General features: G+C 45.8%; 1 protein-coding gene across 1 annotated transcript in view; it reads right to left on the bottom strand.

The window, feature by feature from the left end:
- Nucleotides 1-21,947, bottom strand: part of SLC35E1 (solute carrier family 35 member E1) — a 48,808-nt gene extending 26,861 nt beyond the window's left edge. The window contains exon 1 of the mRNA XM_078669161.1: nt 21,483-21,947. Within this exon, the coding sequence (XP_078525287.1) occupies nt 21,483-21,810 (328 nt within the window). The 5' untranslated portion in view covers nt 21,811-21,947. The remainder of the gene's footprint in view (nt 1-21,482) is intronic.
- Between the last annotated feature and the right edge of the window lie 205 nt (nt 21,948-22,152).

Here is a 22,152-nt window from a genome sequence, read left to right as displayed (position 1 = left end):
TTTGTGGGAACTGGTGCTGGGTTTTACGAAAAGCCATGCCCTGTGCCCACCAGAGTTTATTTGCTCAGTGTCTTTGGTCTGAAGTGCTGAAGTGGTGCGGAGCATATGGCCTGATTGAAGGCCAAGCTCTGCACCCTTTAGAATAAGTGCATAGTCCGAGGTGGGCGCATAGCGTATCCAGAGCAAGGTTTACACAAATGGCAACTGTCAGAAGGCTCGTGGGGTGAGGGATGAAAACAAAGCATAGTCAATAACAAGGCAAAGCGTCTAAAGCATGCAGGGCAAAGGTGCAATCCATTCCAAGAACCCAAAATACCATGTGATGCAAGGAGGCTGAGCGGGTAAAGTGATGTCATCAATTTCCTCTGGTATGTATGAAGTAAGGTGACCGGCAGGGCATAACTGGCAGATTAGCATACTATCCTGGTTTATGACCGCTCCTATCACAACAACCCTTCAGAGGAATACTTGTTTTCTTTACCAATTAAAGTATCATCTATTCTGTGGGTACAGGATTGTGTTCTAACAATATTTTCCTTTTAGAAATTGATGATTCATTGATTTTTCTCAATTTGTTGTCCAAGTCACAATTGTCGGCTGGGGTCAAAAGTCCCCTATGTAAAACTTTAGTTTTCATTTGGGCTGTTCACTCCACCTCAACATTTTTTCCTCAGTTATAATTTATATTAATCCTTGACAAATTCAGCAGTAATGGGTGCCATGTTGGCTAGGGCTCTATGCAGCCTCTCTTCTAACTTCTTTTTCAAAAGATTAATAAAGAAATTCTCCTCTTTCTGCTAGGTAAGGAATATGGAGTCCTATATTTAATTTGAGAACATTTGCAGACAAGTAGACAAACGAAGGAGAGTAATTTGAGCTTTAAGCCTTAAATGGTCTTGAATCAATAGAAACAGTTGATCCATGTCCAAATCTTGTGTGCATTCTTCATTAGTAAGCCCTTTGGTGTCCATTTCGAATATTCAATTCCCTAAAGAGATTCACACAGAAAAGAAGCAAAAAGAGCTACCAAGATAATGGAGGATTCCTTAACATAACTAAAGAGTTACAAAAAAAAAAAAAAAATGAGTCCATGGCAGGGGGGTCAGCTACTAAAAACTACATGCAAGAAATCACCGCCGCAGCAATGAAAGCAGACAGCAGTTCCAAGAGTCAAGAATGCTTGGAGAATAGCGCCAACAAGATAGTAATAAAGAAAGTAGCCACAAGCCAAGTAAACAGATGCATACGATTATGATCCACTTGTGTTTAGTTAATACATGAACCTGAAGCCATTGCAGGTTGTTGCTGATGCATAGCAGCTTCTGGCAGAGTAGGTGAATCTGTGAAAACTTAGGGTAGCTTAAAGCCACGGTGTCGAATGTACAGATATGCTAATAGGGATAAGAATTTTCATGAAGAGCAGCAAGTCAAAGGTTCAATTAGGATTTTCTTTCTGAGTTAGCAAAAGCACTGGCACACATTTGAGCACTTGACAGACAACGTCTAGAATAGATCAATATATCAAAGTAACAAAATAAAAGAAAATGCATTAAGTATTAGGCAGAACCCAGTGGAAGAGGCACAGGCTCAGAAACTTAGCAGAGCCGTACAGAACAACACGCAACAGTTATGTGAAAAGCGCAATTTGAGGTTTTGACTCTAAGAGTCTTAGAGCCTCCAACCACAATCATTCTCTACTTTAAGCCCTCTGGAACAAGATAGCTGCTAGTTAAGAGCCGAAGGGAAAGCACAGCGAATGAGTGCCCACGTGTTAGAAATGAGGGTCTCCAGTTGGCTAGGGTTTGCACATTTGTCCAAATAGGGACCATTCTTCCTAGTCAGGATAAGGGAGTCACACTCCTAAAATAATCCCTGCTCACCCCCTTGGTAGCTCGGAACGAGCAGACAGGCTCATCTTAGAGGCAGTATGTAAAGCATTTGAACATAACCAACAGTAATAAAGTGTAAGCACTACAAAAGGACACCACACCAGGTTAGAAAAATATCCAATATTTTTATATACTTAAGACAAGACCAAAAACGATACAAATCCACAATACAGTACTTAAAAATCTTTAGTTATCAAAATATGCTTGAAAAACAGTTCCTTGATGTCGATAGCTCCGTACTGGCCTACCACAGCATCAGGAGCAAACAATTCCAAACATTTCTGGCTGGCTGGGGGTCACAGGCCAGCTACAGTGTCGGGAAGACCCGCAAACAGTACCCTTTAGAAATGCAGGGCGTCGGCGACCTCTCGGTGAGCTTCCAAAAGCACGGTGTCCGCAGGCGTTGATTCCGGAGGTCAGTGCAGGAGTTGCTGGGGCCCTCGAAGTCACACGCAGTACAGATCGAACTCCACGCTCTTGAAGCAGGCGACGGGTGCTGCGGTGCGGTGCCCTCAGGTCGCGGTGTGAGCAGCGGCTCGGTGGCGGCGTCAGATGGCGTCGTTGGTGAGACCAGGGTCGAGGAGCGGAGTGAATGCGGTGCTCATCGCGGGGCTAACAGGTCGCGGTGCAAGCAGCGGCGTTGCCTTTGCTTAAGCGCTGTCAGTAGGCCATTGCTGCGGTGCGGGATGAGGGCGGTGCATCGTGTAACTTTACGAGCGATGCCCTCGAACCACGGTGCAAGCAGCGGCATAGATTTCGGCGTGGAGCGTGGTCGTCGGGGATACCAAGGCGTTGTCATGAAGCGAGGTGATGCGGAGTGCAGTGTCCACAGGTCACGGTGTGAGCAGAGGCTCGGTGGCGGCATCAGCAAACGTCAGTGAGTTCAGGGTCACGGTGCCGCCAGGACACAGTCGGCAGCGGCATAGTCGACGGGTTGTTTTTTCTTCTGTTGCAGCACAAAACACACAGTTACCAGTGCTGAGGGCAGAAGGGTTTGAAGTCTATGTTGGTCCTGAGACTTCTTGAACAGGAGGGCAAGCTCTACCTCAAGCCCTTGGAGGAACTCACAAAAGTAGATTGCAGAAATTTCAGTCCATTCTTTTCACTGCTCAAGACAGAAGCAGCCACGGCAGGCTAACAGCAAAGCACACAGCAATGTGGTGGCTCCTCCTCAGAGCTTCTCCAACTCTTCTTCTTGGCAGTCTTCTTGGTCCAAAAGATTCTAAAGTTCAGGGGTCTGGGACCCTATATTTATATCCCAAAATCCTTTGATCTCTTAGGCAGAGAGTATCTGTGCCCAGCCAAAACCAGTTCTGCCTTCTCTGCTGTAGCTTCCTGGCAGGAGGTGGAGACAGCATTTTCAGAAGCAGACCAGGTCCATTCAGGTGCAAGGAAATCTCCTCCCCCACTCTAAATGCAGCCCAGGTCTTTTATTCAGCCCTTTCCTGACCCACCTAGACTGTCTGGAGCCACTCCTGCTCCCCAGTCCGACATCCAAAACCCAGACAGTCAACCCACAAACCCAGCAGAGGCACACTGGATGGTTAGGCAAGAAAATACCTACTTTCTAAAAGTGGTATTTTCAAACACAGAATGTAAAAATCACCTTCACTAAAAGACGCATCTTTAGATTCTGAGTTCAGGCATACTAAACTTCATTTTCCTACATAGTTCCCAGGGCCAGTTAGGTTTATAAGATGTTATAAACAAACTCCCCATTCTGTCCTATGGGGAACAGTTAGCCTTGCAATCGAGAAAAACGAAATTTGCAGTAATTCACTACCAGGACATGCAACAACCACAATGGCATGTTCTACCTTTCATATACACTGCACCCTGCCCATAAGGTATCTTGGGCCTACCTTAGCAGTGACTGACATGTAAGAAAAGAGAAGGTTCGGGCCTGGCAAGTGGGTGCACTTGCCAAGTCGACACAGGCTCTGCAATGGCAGGAGTTACATTTACGGGCTGTTTGAGTCGGTGGCACAATCCAGTGCTGCAGCCCGCCAACAGCATTTGATTTACAGGCCCTGGCACACGCAGTGCACTTTACTAGGGACTGACACATAAATCAAACAGGCCAATCATGGAAACACCAATCCACAACTCATTTTACCACAGGAGCACTTGCACTTTACCACTGATCAGCAGTGAGAAGAGTGCGCAGAAACACTAAGCCAGCACAAAGAGTCAAAACCGGGAGGTCAGAAAGCAAAAACTCAGGAAAAACATACCAAAAGATGCCAAGTCTAACACTGTGTGTCTACAATTTAAGACCGCAAGTACGGTAGGAACCAAAGCAATTCTTCTCCACTCAGGAGCGGAGCCTACATGAAGCACTGCGTTTGGCCATGCAATGGAGTTCCAGCGTGAAATCAAGTACATGCACCCTGAACCAAAATATACATAAGTGAAGCATTTCTCAAAATGTAATGTTTGCTTTTAACAGCAATGTTTGTCTTCCCACCAGAAAGCTGATAGTGTCTGGCTGATATACTTGTGAGACTACCACCTGGGTGTAGAAACCTTAGATTGTATCAAAGCATGAAAACAATAACATATTTTATACTGCTTGGATGTAGAAACCCTTCAATAAAGGGTTAAAGGGAGAATCAAGCGATCTGCCCTAAATACCCCCCCGGGGTGATTCGTGCATGATATCAAATTAAAAAAATTAAAATTATGATGGAATTATGCATATATGTGCATAACAAAATTCATTTTTTGGAGTGTTGGAAAATATAAAAACAATTGTAGGCTTCTATAGGGGATACATTATGAAAAATATAATTGTATCATAAACATATTAAGAGCACAGTAGAACACTGCAGAAGGTGGTTTGTGAGGGCCAATTGCACGCGCTCGACATCTTGTTCAAGAACCGCTTGACACAGGTATGGTTTTAGTCCTCCAGTGAATAGTTTCCTTTGGGGACTGTATGTGGACAGGTTGGAGGGGCTTCCACCTGACAAAGCTTCGCTCTGTACAAAACTTAGCATTTAATGCAATGTTGATAAACCAAATATTACTGAGAAAAAACACAGGTGTACAAAAGTAATTTATAGTGGTGTTGAAAGACACAAGTGACTGAAAACATCATGATGAATATTAACTTTCTGCACGAATCTCAGCACTCAATATTGTGTTTCCCATGTGGTGTAAAATACATTTAATATATATAAAAAAAAAGATAATAAACTTGTTGTAGCCTGAATTCAACCTGCGAACTACAGCCCCACAACACAGCGATCTAGATAGACCTACCAAACAGAAATGGTACTCGCGTAAATATAAGCTGTGAACAGAGCCCCCAATGTAGAATTTCATTTAATAAATTAAAAGAACAAACAGACTGGCCTCTTGATCAATGCGTTCTCACTGGAAAAAAGTGTGCAAATATGATTAGTATGCTGTGTAGCACACAAGGAAAGCGAAGAATAAACATCACAATGACAAAAACTCTCAGCTCCACTCCTTGCTATTACCTTTTTGGCGTTTTACCAAAGAACTTGCATACATCGCTAGCAAAGTGCTCCTTATTTACACGTCACCAGACAAGACGTACTTTGTTAGGTATCTTTCAAAAAAGGTCCACGGACATCATGGTATTTAAGTAACTTTCAGATGAGACATGTAGGACACAAAGAAGCTCGTTGCACAAGGTCATCTAAACTTTCAGCCTTTTCTTCTTTGAATCAAAAATGGTAGATTTAATAACTTTCTGAATGTTGATCCAATAAGTTGCACAGCCAAGTTCAAATTTCCAGCAAGATCCTTGGAGGAAATCTCCAGCACCAAAAGCTGAAGGTGCTGTGGATTTTTATCCTGCAGTTTCATATGTACATCCGCTATTCAGGTCTCACATTTCCTGTGGTGAACCGTGCCACATCAGCAAGCTTTGGGATCGTCCACTCCTTACCGCTAAGTGGCTTTCTTGTCAACCTCATTTGTTTGCTTGATGGGTTTCCATTATCTATCTTCTTGGGTTTCCTGCTTTACCATACTTTTGAATGGATAAGTTTGATCCTTCCACAGCACAAAATCAGGGAACTTCTTTTGTCTTCAGCACTCCACACGAGTGTTTTCCCATCTACCATGTGTGCTGCTTCTCCCTCAAATAATGACACTACCATGTTTGCCTGTAGCTCCCTCACAGCTCATTTCACAGTTTTTGCTTTTTTCCCCCTCAAAGTTGCAACTCTTCTCTCTCAAATGCACTTTTACATGTTTTTCAATTATTTACTGATCGCAGATAGTCACAGCAATATGGAAATGGTAAATTAAAAATAAATAACAACAAATTGGTCCTGCATCATGATCCATAGGTGTGATTGTGAGGAGAGGCATGTGCATGCATAAATCACAACAATGAAACTTTTCATTGCTAATACAATATGTGACCGCAACTAAGCATTTTGTTTTGCAATGCGCATTAGTAAATATCATTGGCAAAGCCATATGGGTCTAATAATGTCATCAAATGGCTAATTCTATTGGCTTTGCCAACATTTGTTTGTGCTGTTGCTCTGTTCACTAAGTTTAAAAAGCTCAAAGCAGAAGAGAGAAAGCAAAGATTCTCAACTTAGCCACACACTGGCTTTAAGACATGAATTTTTGCCTGACCATTAACAAGTCTCCACGAGGCAAAGTACTGTGCTGCACTGTACTAACACTGATGAAACTGGCTCTTGCTGTCACCTGTGAAACAGCAGGTCTCACTTTACAAACACGATGGTAAAATGTCGCTCAAGTTAAAATTGAATTTTAAATTTGCAAAGTAAAATAACCACTCGACAGCCAACTGCAGTAGAGAGCCAACATCCTTGCCAGTTTAACTCCAAGTGGTTTAGGTTCCATCTTTCTGACATAACATAGCTCCCAAAAATAAAGAATACAATCTCTACTCGTGAAAAAAATCCTTATGGAATATTTATGGCTCCAACCTCACCCACAATCCCTCTACTATCTCTGCATGGAACCCCAAGGTGATATGGTAAAACATGGTATTGCTTTTCTACAATATGTGGAAGATACTCTGCTATTTACCCAAACTGACTGCTGCAACAGACTTGGAGCCATTACCCTCTTGAGTATTTAAATTCAGAGCTGCATAACAAACACTGAAAAACATGCAACTAAAGCTGAAGCCACATACAACAAAACGATGACCAATGACTGGAACCACACCCCCAACCCAAGACAAATAAGATTCCCCAACCAAGGGTCAAATCAAGGGATTCATGGTTCTCACGTCAGAATTCATCACCACTGTAGAAAAATCTCTTCGATTCCATCTTGATAAACTACCGCACCTTGACCCTATTGGCAAAAGGATGGCATAGAATGGTAGATTAGGATTCCCACTAAAACGTCTGAACAGCCTTCAGTTGTCAACCCCTGACCCTCAAAAAAATGAAAGAAAAAACTATAAGCTGGACATCCAAGCACTGAGCATGCTGAAATTGTACCTAGCTCCCCTCAAAGCAGTCCTCTGCCCTGTCAAAATATAATCTTAATGCGTTATAGTGATCCCATTGTAATTAGGTTGGCTTTAAACAGACAAGTGATTAGCACTTAATATTGCAATTTTCACTTTCAAGGCAAGCCACAAAAGCAAACCTAAATATCGTGAAATATTCTGTTTTCGGGCAGAAACTGAACATCAACAAGCATTTGCAATGCAATAGGTCCCGCATTTGTGAAACTTAGAGCTACGTAAATACATACGGCGCTATAACACCTCACAGAAACATGATTTTTAATGATACATAATCACCTCTCCATATTTTTGAACACTATAAGTCTTATGAAGCTCAAACGGATGCAGTCCGGCCTGCCTGTGGAAAAAACACGAATGACAGCGAGTCTACAGGATGGTTGGGCACATTTCCCAGCAGTCCTGCATCACGTGCTCGTGTTACAGGTGGGCGATCATAACACCATGCTCCTTCTGAACACACCAGGCGCTGGTTTGAAGTAATGCTGACCAATGCAGCCCCTAATATCCTCTCTCCTGGTGTGTCATAGTAGTCGGCAGCTCAGCGTGCAAAGGTATGACCTGAACCTTTGGTGACTCCTTGAATTGCTTGGTTTAGCTGCTCTATCTATATGAACACCACACATTTGAGAATCATGAATGCCACCTACCCCCTTTTTCATAACATTTCTACCGCATCTGGCCTATTATAACACAATGCATTTTTTCCTCTTTTATATAAATATGCCAAAATAAAAGGCACATGGCTGCCGTATTAAAGATAAAGCACAGCCGCAGCGATTGTAATTATAATTTACTTGTTGGAAAAAGTAAAGTGCAGCGGATGCCATGTTGATACACAAGCCCAAAGCGGACCCCCCCCCCCCCTCCCCCCCAAAAAACATTTATGGACGAAGGAACATAAATTTAAAAAGAGTAAGACCACGTGTAACAGGGGCAGTCTGCTGGGAGGGTCCGAGACACTGAAAGGTGGGACTAATTGGGCATGTGGATAAGACAAAAGCAGGTATTTATGAAGGACACGAACAGGAACAAATGGAAAAGATGGGAGGTGCTTCAAGCCACATTCTTGATTACAGCATGCCTTGCAGAACAACGCATGCACTGCCTAGGCTCCACCTAAAACAAGAGTAGGGTTGCGAAGGAAAGAGCATGGAGAAGGAAAGTCAGGAGGCAAGAGAGGGAGGGAAATGAAGAAAGAGTGGGAAAAGAAAGATGAGGCGCGAGAAAGAGAGGGATAAACTCAAGAAAAAACGTGGGAGTGCGAGAGATAGCGAGGACAACCAGAGAGAGGTCGTGGGAGGCGATGGAGAAACAGAAAGTGAATGAGCGAGAGAAGCGCAGAATCACCGAGAAAATAGAAAGTGGTAGAGGGCAGACCCAGCTGGACTGGATGAGAAGGGACAGAAAAGAAATCGGCTTTAGATGTAGGAAGAAAAGAAGGGAGAGTTAGAAATACTCTGAAAGGCGAGTACATGAGAACAGTACCAGAATGAACAAATGAAGGGAAAGAACAGTGACTGCAGCAGGCAGGATGGAAGGTCACGAATGCTGCTAAGGAAACGGATGCAGTTAATACCTGTACGTGGGGAAGCACGGGAGGGAATATTGTTGATAGAAGAGAGAATGCAGAGCGCATGCTGGGCGAAGCACTTTGATGTGCTGTGAGCGGCAGGGAATGAATGATTAGGGGAGGAGAAGCGGGAAACTGAAAGTACGGCCGGCCTGCGGCCGGCCATGAATAATTAGGGGAGGAGAAGCCCTGGCCGTGAATGCGCGTGCATGTTTGCTCACGTGATTCACGTGAACTGCAAGAAAACCGCGGGGCTGAAAGCCCTTAGTTTGAAGAGGATTTTGGCCACTTGAATTCTCGCTCCGCTCGATGCGCATGCGCGCATCGATAGGTCGCGAGACCTAAAAACAAGCTCTGCTCAAGATGAACACATTGAGATTTAAGAGGTGCTCCACCCTCAAACAATCACACAATGGCAACATGTAAGAAAGTGGCTCTGTATATACTGAACCAAAGTAAGGTTCTTTTTTACAAAGAGAGTAAAAAAGCACTCCGTAATTAATTAATTCCACACCGGGAAACAAGTGACGACTTAGTAGCCAGATGGCTTACGAAAGAACCACTGCTCGTAGATCCAATAAGGACCCTTTGCATTGACTGCCCATAAATATAGTTTTTCCGTTTCTGCGTTTCAACAATAATGATATCTAGTTTTGGATGCTCAGCCTCCGATAATTGTAAAACTTTATTGACACGGAGATTGACATACTCCCAATATGGCCTCCTAGACCGAACGGTCTAGTGTTTCCCTACCGACAAACCCGGAAATGCAGGAAACTTAAACACCTCCCCGCCGAACGCACTGCGAGATGCAGTCCGACGGGGAAGCAGCTAGGTAATCACACGCGGTGTGGCTGACCAGGAAGTAAGTCTTTAAACCTTTTTTCAGGGAGATAGAGCAAGACTTGAATAGTCTACCCGCGCGTTACAAACAAGGTGTTTCCTTGGAAACTAAACGCATCTTTGCACTAATCCCGATTTTTCAGCAACGCTTCCATAGAAGCGACACCGCCCCCCATCTGAGACCATGAAGTGCTATTAGGCACCTGCAAATATCGAGATTCTTTTTTCCATTTCTTTGTGTGTGTTATCTGTAGTGTTTGTCTTTGTCACAGTAAGTCGTGTGGTATTTACGTGTATGATTTCACGCCACAATCACTCTGTGATTATTATAGTGACTATGCACCGGAACGGAAAGCCTCCACGCACCAATATGGGGCAAATTGCACCATCATTATCCTTTCTTAAATGTGCGGCATGAAGGACATTTATGTACCCGTTCTCTTAGAGAAAGGGAAAGGTGCCTTAAATTATGTCATTTTTTTCACAGGTTCTCCAATGAGTTAAACATACATCAGTAAGCAGCAGCGTATGTATTTTGAAACCACGCATGTTTCTGAAGTGAGAGCATATATCCTTTATCACCTATTAATTACATAGCCTTCACTTAGGTTTTTTTAGGAGTGGAAATACAGGGCTGGACCCTGTATGGTCCTGAAGAAACGCCAGGGGTGGCGTGAAACATGTTGACCAAATACTGACCCTACCTTCATAGTTGGTCGGAATTCAGTATAAACCCCATTTTTAAGCATACCAACCTAGGAGCAAAATAAATTATTGAGGCCCACTAGCACGGTATTTTTAGTTTCTATTTACGTTCACCACTCCATTTCACTACCCCATCTTTGCACTACACATAGTCCTTCACTACTAAGTGCTCCTACGTAATTCGCAAGTCGCAGCACGCCCCTTTTCGTAAAGAACTGGGATGGCCCCAATGATTAAGCATGTCACCGTGAGGAAACTCCGGTGAGTGAGGGGACTCAAGAAAGAATTTTTTTTTTCTTTCTGTAATTCCTTGGCTCCACTTATAATTTTGAGAAGAGCCATAACACAAGACAGGTCTCTGAGCCCAGGAAGGTGGGCTCACTTTTTTTCATAAGACATTTTAGGAGGGCGACCTGCTCTTTAGTTCCTCCTTTTCCCTCTGGCTTTACATCTCCTGGTCACTTACACAGGGCAAGTGGGGAAGTAGAATAGAACAGATGCTGCGCTTCCTGTGGCACTCGGGCGGCAGGATGAAGGGTGCTTTTGGGCCGTCGGACGCCCAGCGTATTTCAATGGCAAAGCTGGAAGTGGAACAAAGGCTGCAGGTTTGGGGACGGAGATTCTTCAGGTGCGACCACCACTTCGAGAGGTAAGTTGGGAAGCTGTAGGTTAGGTAGGCACCCCAGAGGAGGTAACAGGGGGCCGCAGGGCACCGGGGTGTCTTTTGGTGTCAGGAAATCTTACCCTCAGCTGGTCCCAGTTGGAGAGGTCCCTGTTTGTGAGGCTGCAGGCGTCGTCAGAAGCGTCGAAGAGGGTCCTTGGGTGCTGAATTCTGGGTCACAGTCACTGGGGGGGTCATTCTCGTGTATTTGTCCACTCAGGCACAGGCCGGGCTTGGCGGGTGCAGAGTGTGCTGGATTCGCGGTGTTGCTTGTTTGAGCAGTACCACTGCTTGTGGGAGTCCCAGTCTTTAGATGAGGAAGGCAGTCAGGTCCTCCAGGGTTTTCGAGGTTGCTGACCACAGGAGACGCCGGGATTTAGCAGGAGCAAGTTCAAGGATCGACAAGTCTGTAGGGCTGGGGCCCAAGTCAGTTGGTGTCATCCTCTTGTTAGCAGCTGCACGGCAGGTCTTCTTTCTTCTTGTTGTTCTTTCTTGTTTCGGAATCGGGATCTGAGGCAGGAAGGTTCAGGGTGCCCCTAAATACTAAATTTAGGGGTGTTACAGGTAGGGCAAGGGCAGGGACCAATGGGTCCCTGTCCTGGGGTGAGTACACCCCCTATCCTGCCATTCTCCAGTGGGAGGGGGGCAGGAGCCTAGCTCTGATTGGGTAAGGCTCCCCATTCTCAAAATGGCGAGAGCCCGTGGTTGTGCTTAACCTCGCCTCCCCCACCTGAGGGGTGGGGATGGCAGAGGCTGGCACACCCACTTTCCTTCCTTTGTTTTTCCCGCCAGAGCGGGGGTCAGAACCGGTGGGGGCCAGTTGCTGAGTACAGCAAGTGCCCTGGAGAAGCTCACAAAATTGGCATGCCTTTGAAGCTCCCCTTGCCCATCCTGGGGGGGGGGGGGGACCTAGCACCTCGTCTCAGAATGTGCATTGTTGCAGGCCCAGGAGAGCGGATGGCTCTCTACCCAGGTGTCCAGCAACATGTCTGCTGTGTGGCAGCCTAGGCAGCCGCTCAGTCAAGACGCTGGTTGTGGGTTAGGTTCAGGGGCCAACTCTAAGTTGCCCACTGTTGTGCATTTTACATTAAATCCCAAACTGGCATCAGTGTGGATTTAATGTGCTGAGAAGTTTGATACCAAACATGTCAGTCTTCAGTGTAGCCATTATGGTGCTGTGGAGTTTGTAATGACAACCTCCCAGCACCATATACTCTTAATGGCCTCACTGCACTTACAGTGCCCAGGAATGGCCCTGGGTACTGTAGGGGCACAGGGCTCATGCATCTGTGCCCACACTACAGGCATGGTGTACCCAGCTGCAGGGGTGACTGAGGTATGCCAGGGCAGTGTGTTTGTGGGCATGACACACAGGGTTGTGTGCCATGTCGACTCTGTTTTGTTCTGTACCCACTCAGCCTGCAAAGGCAGTGTGTGTGTGTCAGGGCACAGGACCTCTAAGGGTGGCATAATAAGTGCTGCAGCCCTTGGGACCTTCTCAGGTCACGGTGCCCTGGGTACCTAAGGTACCATTTACCAGGGGCTGACATGTGGCCAGAGATGCTAATTGGGTTTAGGCTTTAGTACAGTTTAGGGGAGGAACACAGGCCCTGGGTTCCTGATTGGCAGGGACCCAGGGCACACCAAGGAAAAGTGCATCAGTCATCAGGCAAAAAGTGTGGGGGCGGGGGTTACTGCAACAGAAACCCACTTTCCTACACAACACAAAGGATCTGGAGTGCTCTATCAGCATGTATCTGACAGGCTGCCTTTAAAATGAGCCTCAAACCGCACTACCTAAAAAACCTTTGTAATCTACACTCACTACTGTACCTGGTCTCCCCAACCTATATCAAAATTGACATTACAATCTCTCATATAACTGATATTTACTTGTCCATTGGTATTCTCTTCCTCTCTAAAGCACTGCGACACCCTGTGCCCAAGGGCCTGATGCGCTAAATCAAGAAAATCAACAAAACAAAATAAGGATCTTCAAAAAGTGCAACCTCTAGTGCACTCCACTCACACCCACTGCCATTCATTAGAAATTGGCCAGCCGCTTACAACCCTAAACACAATTATCAGTGGAGCGGTCCAGTAAGGAGGATTTCTTCTAGGAGTGTACATAGAGTCCAACCTACCTCTTGCACCTCTTCATCGTGCAAACTCAAACATGCCTATCCCACACCCACCAGCTGCATCCTATCCCCTTTAAAGATACATGCCTGATGTCCAATTACAAATCTGTAAAATCAGCCGCTAACGCTGAAGTCACAGAAACTTGGCATATGAAAAGGTTAGCGTAGCCCATTAATTAAATTAAAGAGGAATGATATAATGGAACAGTAGTTTAAGGAACAGTAGTTTAACCCAGCCATTGCTGGAAATGTAAATATCCAGCCAATCATCTGTACCAGAAAACAGCAGATGAACACCAATAAATGTGGATGATAAAGCATCACAATTTTAGCAGAGTTTTTTTTTCTTCTAAATAACTTCACGTCATACAACATATCACACTGCCAACTAGGAAAGCAAACAGAAGGAAATGTCCGCATTAGGTACAGTAACTTTGGACAGTGGTGACGTGTAATAAATGCATGCATTGTATTTGATTGTTACAACTGTTCTCCTTGAGATGAGCAAGAGCAGCATCTTTCGAGGTACAGATTTTTCACAGAATCAGGTAGGGGCATTCAACAATACATTTGCAAAAATTCTGCCTGAATATTTAAATTTGAAAACTCATTTGTTAATAGGCTTTGGTTTGTGAGTGGCATACATAGGTTGCTAATATATGTGTGGGATGCATCATGCAGCAGGAAAAGGACAACACTACTATATCACAGACATATCCTGTTAACTCATGCTGTAATCCAACAACCCAAGCATAAAGTACAGTAGTAACCCCTGCAGACATTCAGAGAGGCTAACTTCTTGGAGTACTGGGGTTTGAAAAACTGCAGCTCGTGCTGATACAAGGAACAAATCACTGCTATATGCACGTGTGTGAAAGCACCTTAGCGTGGATCCTGCAGCAGAATTGTACTTATTAAAAATACAAACTTAGCTGCAGTTCCTCTTATCAAGTACATGCAATTGGCCAATAAGCTGAAACACAAGTTAACTCATTTTGTGAAATTTTACTTTTCACTCAAATTGATATTTTAGTGTGCAAACCTCAAGACAAACAAGCATTGGCAAAGCCAATAGGTCTCGCCCATGTAACAGCCATTGACTTTGCCAATATGTCCTAGCCACTTTGCTGCTATACAGCATGGCTAAAGGTTAGTGGGGGTAAAGGAGACTGGCATGGAGTGTCATAAAGTGGAGTGTATTGGGGTAGAGTGCAGTAGAGGCTTGCAGAGTAGAGTGCAGTGTTGCACAGAAGAAGAGCAGAGTGGGCAGTATTTTAGAGTGGCATTGAGTGGTGCAGAGGCGTAGAGTTGTATACGGTTCAGTGGTAAAGAGTGCAGTGTTGCAGAGTTGACTCGAGTTCAGTGGTGTATATTAGAGTGGCATAGAGTGCATTGGTGTGGAGTGCAGTTGCGTAGGATGGTGCACAGTAGAATGACCTAGAGAAACATGGTTCAAAGTAGAATAGAGTGGCGAAGAGTACAGTGGCGTATAGTCGTGCAGAGACGATTGGAGCATAATGTATTGGCTTTGATTAAAGTGATGTAGAATGAGGAGAGTAGCGTGGAGCCGGATCGAGTAGAGGGGCGTAGAGTGGATTGGCATAGAGTGCACTGACATAGAATGGAGTGGTACACACTAGAGTGCACTGGCATCGAGCACATTGGCATAGAAGCAGAGTGGCATGGAGTGGTGCATAGCAGAGTAGTATAGGGTAGAGTGTTGGCGTAGAGTTGTGTATAGAGGAGTGAAGTGGCATAGAGCGAAGTGCAATGACGCAGTGTAGCTTAGAGTGACATTGGGTGGAGTGGTGCACAGTAGACTGCCGTTGCGTGGAGTGGTGCACGGTAGAGTGTAGAGTAATGGGGCAAAGTTAAGTATAATGGTGTTGTAGCAAAGTGCTAGTACAGACAACACATCTTCAATTAAAATGGCCATTCCATTTGCACAAAAACGTGGTTTTATTCATGAAAGTATACACTGCACAAAAGATTATGTGCGAAAATGACACCAGCTGGTGTATTGATTTGATTGTCTGAAAATATGTTTCCACCACACTTTAGAATCACCGTAAAAAGTGCTTAATTTGTGTTTTTCGAATTCTGATGCGTTTTGTAATATCCGCAGTTCATTTACAGGCATTTGAAGGTTGTGTGATGAAAGCAAATTGAGAGGTGCACCAGTGCAAGTCCAATAAAGAGTCCAATTTGTATAGCCAAACACAAAGTGTTTATTATTTCTTCTCAAATCCAAATGTTTAACAAGATCCAACCAACATGTTTCATTCCCAAAAACTTTAGAACTTCATCAGCGCTTAATGTACAATACTAATTTAGGAGGATAAATGTAAAGTGAGGATAGATAGTTCCATACAGTCCGTACGTATGATCTAGTTAACTGGATCATATTTACGGACCGTATGGATACCTACCGAGGTTCCTCTGGTGACTGTACGTTAACATATATATATAGTACTGCGTGACTGCTGAGATTAATGATGCTACATATACTGGTTTTTGATAAGAGCATTTGACATTGGATAGAACTATCTATACTCACTTTACATTTACCCTGATAAATGAGTGCACCTCTCCTTTCGCTTTCATGTTTACATACTGCTGTTCAGTGGTACCCAACACCTGCAGGTACCGGATGAGTAGTGCAAGGAACCTTACTAACCTGGTACACTCTGCAAAAGAGGTGCTATCTGTTCAGACTGCTGTTGCTTCAAGTGTTTGTTTTTCATTTAAATGTTGTGTGCCATGAAGAAAAAAAGAAAAGAAAAAGAATGCGCAGCCTTCCTCAAGCATCACGTGTGTATTTGTAAAGTGCACGTTCACCAACAAAGGTATCTTGGTGCTGAATAACAGATGTTTTTCTTGTTACCCAACTCAATGGTACTCATTGTATCGACCTCAGAAGGATGAAGGGCTGAGTGGACCCCGCTGGGATTTGAACCTTTGACCATGAGGTCGAACACAGGCCCCTAAAGTGGACGCATTAGTCCACCAAGTTACCAGACTAGGTGCACCCCACCCCACACCCCACCGGTAGCCATTGTAATTGCCCAAAAAAGTGATAAGATAAGAACAAGATTTAAAGGTCTGTTTACAGAAATCCGGCACTGGTGGAAGAATACAGTAAATAGTTTGTTCAAAAGAAGGGACAAACTCAAACTGGACAGACTAAAACAAAGTGAGCCCACGAACAGAGAGCAAGCAAATGTGAATTACAAACCACAAAGCCAATGGCAAGCAACTTGCAGAATGCATTCCCAGAGAAGCTTTCTGAATGTCCCCAAGTTGTCATTAGCAAACCAGCCAGCTGTGCTGTCTGGGTGGCTTCGACCTAACATTTTTTAGGTCTTTTCAATTCATATTTTCAGGTGTGATCACATTAGAGAAGTCATGCGCTCATTCCCAAGAATCTTAAACTCACATTTCACTTGTTTCCTCAAGTTCTGATCTCTATATTTGCCTCCCAACAGGACCTGCTACAAGATTCACTGGCAACATCCTTCAGTGGTTCCCCTCCTACCCATTGGACCAATACCAGTTTGCGCAGATGCGCACATCCAGATAGAAAATCCACATACCATGCCGACCACCCCATGGTTCCATTCTGTCCTCCATCATCTTCTACGTGGAGCCTCTTGAGGCTCTACTCACTGACAACAACATCAAATTCCAGCAGTTTGCTGATGACACACAGGTCTCCATTAAATTCTCCCCTACTCGAATGCCTTAAACGCTGCCGGCTTCTCATTCGGACCAGAGAGATTCCCAGCATCCAAACACCTGACTGAATTATAAACTCCCAGTCAGGAACTAGAGACGGAGAAAAGAAAAATAAACAAAAAAAGGCATTCTCAAAAAGTACACTACTATCACGAAGTAATAGTAAACCCACACTCTCAGAACCAAGCTTGCTCAATTCCAATCGCCATTTACCCTGCACTGTGCCCTACCGCCGTTGGGTCAAGATTGGCATATACGCATACCACAAACATATACAAGATATGTTTTCAAAGCACAAAAATGAAATTCTCCTCCCGCTTCATTCACGGAGTCCCCCTCCCCCACCCAGGTGCTGCATCCTGTTCACCTGTTCCGTCTCATTCCACTTCCCTCCCCATGCAGCCATAGCCGGGCAGGCGTTCACGGATATGTCCACGTAGCAGAGAGATAACGCTCAGATGCTGCCCCAGTTCTAATGTTCTCTTTAGCATGTGTGTATGGCTCAAAAGCACCCCCTAGATGCTGCCTTTGGTCTCCTCTCCGGCTCTCACCAGTATGTGCATACTACAAGGCGGGTGGATATTAAAGAGTTACAGTGACCTTAGACACATTAATTCGGCAGACCTCCCCCCCCCCCCCCCCGCTCCGATGCCCTTCTAAATCAGTTAACGAAAGGGTAGATAAACATGCACCAAATAGACTAATGACGATTACTGCAATGTGTTTATAAACACCCTGGTTATATGTGAAGCTGGAGGGTGTTTACATGGGCTTGTATGTGCATTTTAAGTATGTTGTGAAATGATTTACATGCATAAAGTGTAACCATACTTTCATAGAACTCAATGTACTAATGTCATAGGTATGCACAAGTGCCCTCGATGGGCATGTAAGTATTTACTGCATCCACAGGGAGTGAAGTTCAATGGTGCGGTCAGGTGGTAATTACTGGTACTATGGTTGATGGTCGCTCGTATAGAGGGTTCAACAAGCACTGAGGTTGCTTTTTGCAGTAAGGCCAATATCTGTCACCTCTTTGAAAGTTAAAGTGTGTCAAGAAAAATGTCAATGCCTCGTTTATTTAGAACATACATTTAAAAGGTTTCTTTCTACAGGTTTACATCCAACCCAATGGTGTACGCATATCTCACCAGGACCCTCCAGTTGCTTAAGTGTTATCACACCAGTACCCTCCAGTTGCTTAAGTGTTATCTCACCAGTACCCCTCCTGTTGCTTAAGTGTTATCTCACCAGTACCCTCCAGTTGCTTAAGTGTTATCACACCAGTACCCTCCAGTTGCTTAAGTGTTATCTCACCAGTACCCCTCCTGTTGCTTAAGTGTTCTCACCAGTATCCCTCCAGTTGCTTAACTGTTATCTCACCAGTACCCCTCCAGTTGCTTAAGTGTTATTTCACCAGTACCCTCCAGTTGCTTAAGTGTTATTTCACCAGTACCCTCCAGTTGCTTAAGTGTTCTCACCAGTACCCTCCAGTTGCATATTTGTTATCTCACCAGTACCCCTCCTGTTGCTTAAGTGTTCTCACCAGTACCCTCCAGTTGCTTATTTGTTATCTCACCAGTACCCCTCTAGTTGCTTAAGTGTTCTCACCAGTACCCTCCAGTTGCTGAAGTGTCATCTCACCAGTACCCTCCAGTTGCTGAAGTGTCATCTTACCACTACCCTCCAGTTGCTTAAGTGTCATCTCACCCCAGTACCCTCCAGATGCTGAAGTGTTCTCACCAGTACCCTCCAGTTGCTTGTTATCTCACCAGTACCTCTCTAGTTGCTTAAGTGTTCTCACCAGTACCCCTCTAGTTGCTTAAGTGTTCTCACCAGTACCCCGTTCTCACCAGTACCCCTCTAGTTGCTTAAGTGTAATCTCACCAGTACCCTCCAGTTGCTTAAGTGTTATCTCACCAGTACCCTCCAGTTGCTTAAGTGTTCTCACCAGTACCCTCCAGTTGCTTAAGTGTTATCTCACCAGTACCCCTCTAGTTGCTTAGGTGTTTTCACCAGTACCCCTCTAGCTGCTTAAGTGTAATCTCACCAGTACCCTCCAGTTGCTTAAGTGTAATCTCACCAGTACCCTCCAGTTGCTTAAGTGTAATCTCACCAGTACCCTCCAGTTGCTTAAGTGTAATCTCACCAGTACCCTCCAGTTGCTGAAGTGTTATCTTACCAGTACCCTCCAGTTGCTGAAGTGTCATCTCACCAGTACCCTCCAGTTGCTGAAGTGTCATCTTACCACTACCCTCCAGTTGCTTAAGTGTCATCTCACCCCAGTACCCTCCAGATGCTTAAGTGTCATCTCACCAGTACCCTCCAGTTGCTTAAGTGTTATCTCACCAGTACCCTCCAGTTGTTAAAGTGTCATCTCACCCCAGTACCCTCCAGTTGCTTAAGTGTCATCTCACCCAGTACCCTCCAGATGCTTAAGTGTCATCTCACCCCAGTACCCTCCAGTTGCTGAAGTGTCATCTCACCCAGTACCCTCCAGATGCTTAAGTGTCATCTCACCCCAGTACCCTCCAGTTGCTTAAGTGTTATCTCACCAGTACCCTCCAGTTGTTAAAGTGTCATCTCACCCCAGTACCCTCCAGATGCTTAAGTGTCATCTCTCCCAGTACCCTCCAGTTGCTGAAGAGTCATCTCACCAGTACCCTCCAGTTGCTGAAGTGTTCTCACCAGTACCCTCCAGTTGCTTATTTGTTATCTCACCAGTACCCTCCAGTTGCTGAAGTGTTATCTTACCAGTACCCTCCAGTTGCTGAAGTGTCATCTCACCAGTACCCTCCAGTTGCTGAAGTGTCATCTTACCACTACCCTCCAGTTGCTTAAGTGTCATCTCACCCCAGTACCCTCCAGATGCTGAAGTGTTCTCACCAGTACCCTCCAGTTGCTTGTTATCTCACCAGTACCTCTCTAGTTGCTTAAGTGTTCTCACCAGTACCCCTCTAGTTGCTTAAGTGTTCTCACCAGTACCCCGTTCTCACCAGTACCCCTCTAGTTGCTTAAGTGTAATCTCACCAGTACCCTCCAGTTGCTTAAGTGTCATCTCACCAGTACCCTCCAGTTGCTTAAGTGTTATCTCACCAGTACCCTCCAGTTGCTTAAGTGTTCTCACCAGTACCCTCCAGTTGCTTAAGTGTTATCTCACCAGTACCCCTCTAGTTGCTTAGGTGTTCTCACCAGTACCCCTCTAGCTGCTTAAGTGTAATCTCACCAGTACCCTCCAGTTGCTGAAGTGTTCTCACCAGTACCCTCCAGTTGCTGAAGTGTAATCTCACCAGTACCCTCCAGTTGCTTAAGTGTTATCACACCAGTACCCTCCAGATGCTTAAGTGTCATCTCACCAGTACCCACCAGATGCTTAAGTGTCATCTCACCAGTACCCTCCAGTTGCTTAAGTGTTATCACACCAGTACCCTCCAGATGCTTAAGTGTCATCTCACCAGTACCCACCAGATGCTTAAGAGTCATCTCACCAGTACCCTCCAGTTGCTTAAGTGTCATCTCACCAGTACCCTCCAGTTGCTTAAGTGTCATCTCACCAGTACCCTCCAGTTGCTGAAGTGTCATCTCACCAGTACCCTCCAGTTGCTGAAGTGTTCTCACCAGTACCCTCCAGTTGCTGAAGTGTTCTCACCAGTACCCTCCAGTTGCTTATTTGTTATCTCACCAGTACCTCTCTAGTTGCTTAAGTGTTCTCACCAGTACCCCTCTAGTTGCTTAAGTGTTCTCACCAGTACCCCGTTCTCACCAGTACCCCTCTAGTTGCTTAAGTGTAATCTCACCAGTACCCTCCAGTTGCTTAAGTGTTATCTCACCAGTACCCTCCAGTTGCTTAAGTGTTATCTCACCAGTACCCTCCAGTTGCTTAAGTGTTCTCACCAGTACCCTCCAGTTGCTTAAGTGTTATCTCACCAGTACCCCTCTAGTTGCTTAGGTGTTCTCACCAGTACCCCTCTAGCTGCTTAAGTGTAATCTCACCAGTACCCTCCAGTTGCTGAAGTGTTCTCACCAGTACCCTCCAGTTGCTGAAGTGTAATCTCACCAGTACCCTCCAGTTGCTTAAGTGTTATCACACCAGTACCCTCCAGATGCTTAAGTGTCATCTCACCAGTACCCACCAGATGCTTAAGAGTCATCTCACCAGTACCCTCCAGTTGCTTAAGTGTCATCTCACCAGTACCCTCCAGTTGCTTAAGTGTCATCTCACCAGTACCCTCCAGTTGCTTAAGTGTCATCTCACCAGTACCCTCCAGTTGCTGAAGTGTTCTCCCCTGTACCCCCCCAGTTGCTGAAGTGTTCTCCCCTGTACCCCCCCAGTTGCTGAAGTGTTCTCCCCTGTACTCACAGCCCCCCCTGTGCCCCTGCCCCCTCCCCTCCCCCCCTCAGACCTTCACTGGCCCCCCTGTGCCCCCCGGGCCCTCACCGGTGTGCGCGTAGCTGACGGGCACCCTCCAGATGCTGAAGTGCGCGGACACGGAGCTGAAGTACTTGCCGAAGGCCAGCGGCAGGATGCTCCAGCGGTAGAGGCGCGGCGGCAGCTCGGCGGCGGGCACGGCCCAGGCCCGCAGCAGCGGCGGCAGCAGGGTGCAGATGGCCATGATGTGGAAGAGGGAGACGGTGACCGGGTAGGGGAAGGAGGTGAGCAGCACCTTGTTCACCACGTTGCCGCCGGCGCTCAGCGTGTACCAGAGCAGGCAGAGCAGCGCCACGCGCGCGCCCTCGCGCATGGACGGGCCCTCGGCGGCCGCCATAGCTGGGCAGGGGGAGCGGGCGCCGCAGTGCCTACCGACAGCGACCCGTCACTTCCGCTGCGGTGCCACAGCGGCACTGACAACCTGCCGGTGGAGGGGAAACGTCACTTCCGTACGGCTCAGTTGACAAGCTGTACAGGCTGCTTCCGGTTCGCCGCAGTGACGTAGCGAGCGTCGCTTCCGGTGAGATGTCAAGCTGCTTTTGCCAACCAGCCTCTCAGTGCCAACCGGGGACAGTTGGATTTCCAGTTCATTTTCACTCCCCGTTTTCTTGTCTCTTAATATGGGCGGGTATGAAAACCGAGACGGTGATGCCAGCCGTTCAAATTAATAGCAATGTAA

The sequence above is a fragment of the Lissotriton helveticus genome, chromosome 12 (assembly GCF_964261635.1).
Source record: "Lissotriton helveticus chromosome 12, aLisHel1.1, whole genome shotgun sequence".
NCBI lineage: Eukaryota > Metazoa > Chordata > Amphibia > Caudata > Salamandridae > Lissotriton > Lissotriton helveticus.
The sequence above is the reverse complement of the archived record's forward strand: the minus strand, read 5'-3'. Positions and strand labels throughout refer to the sequence as shown.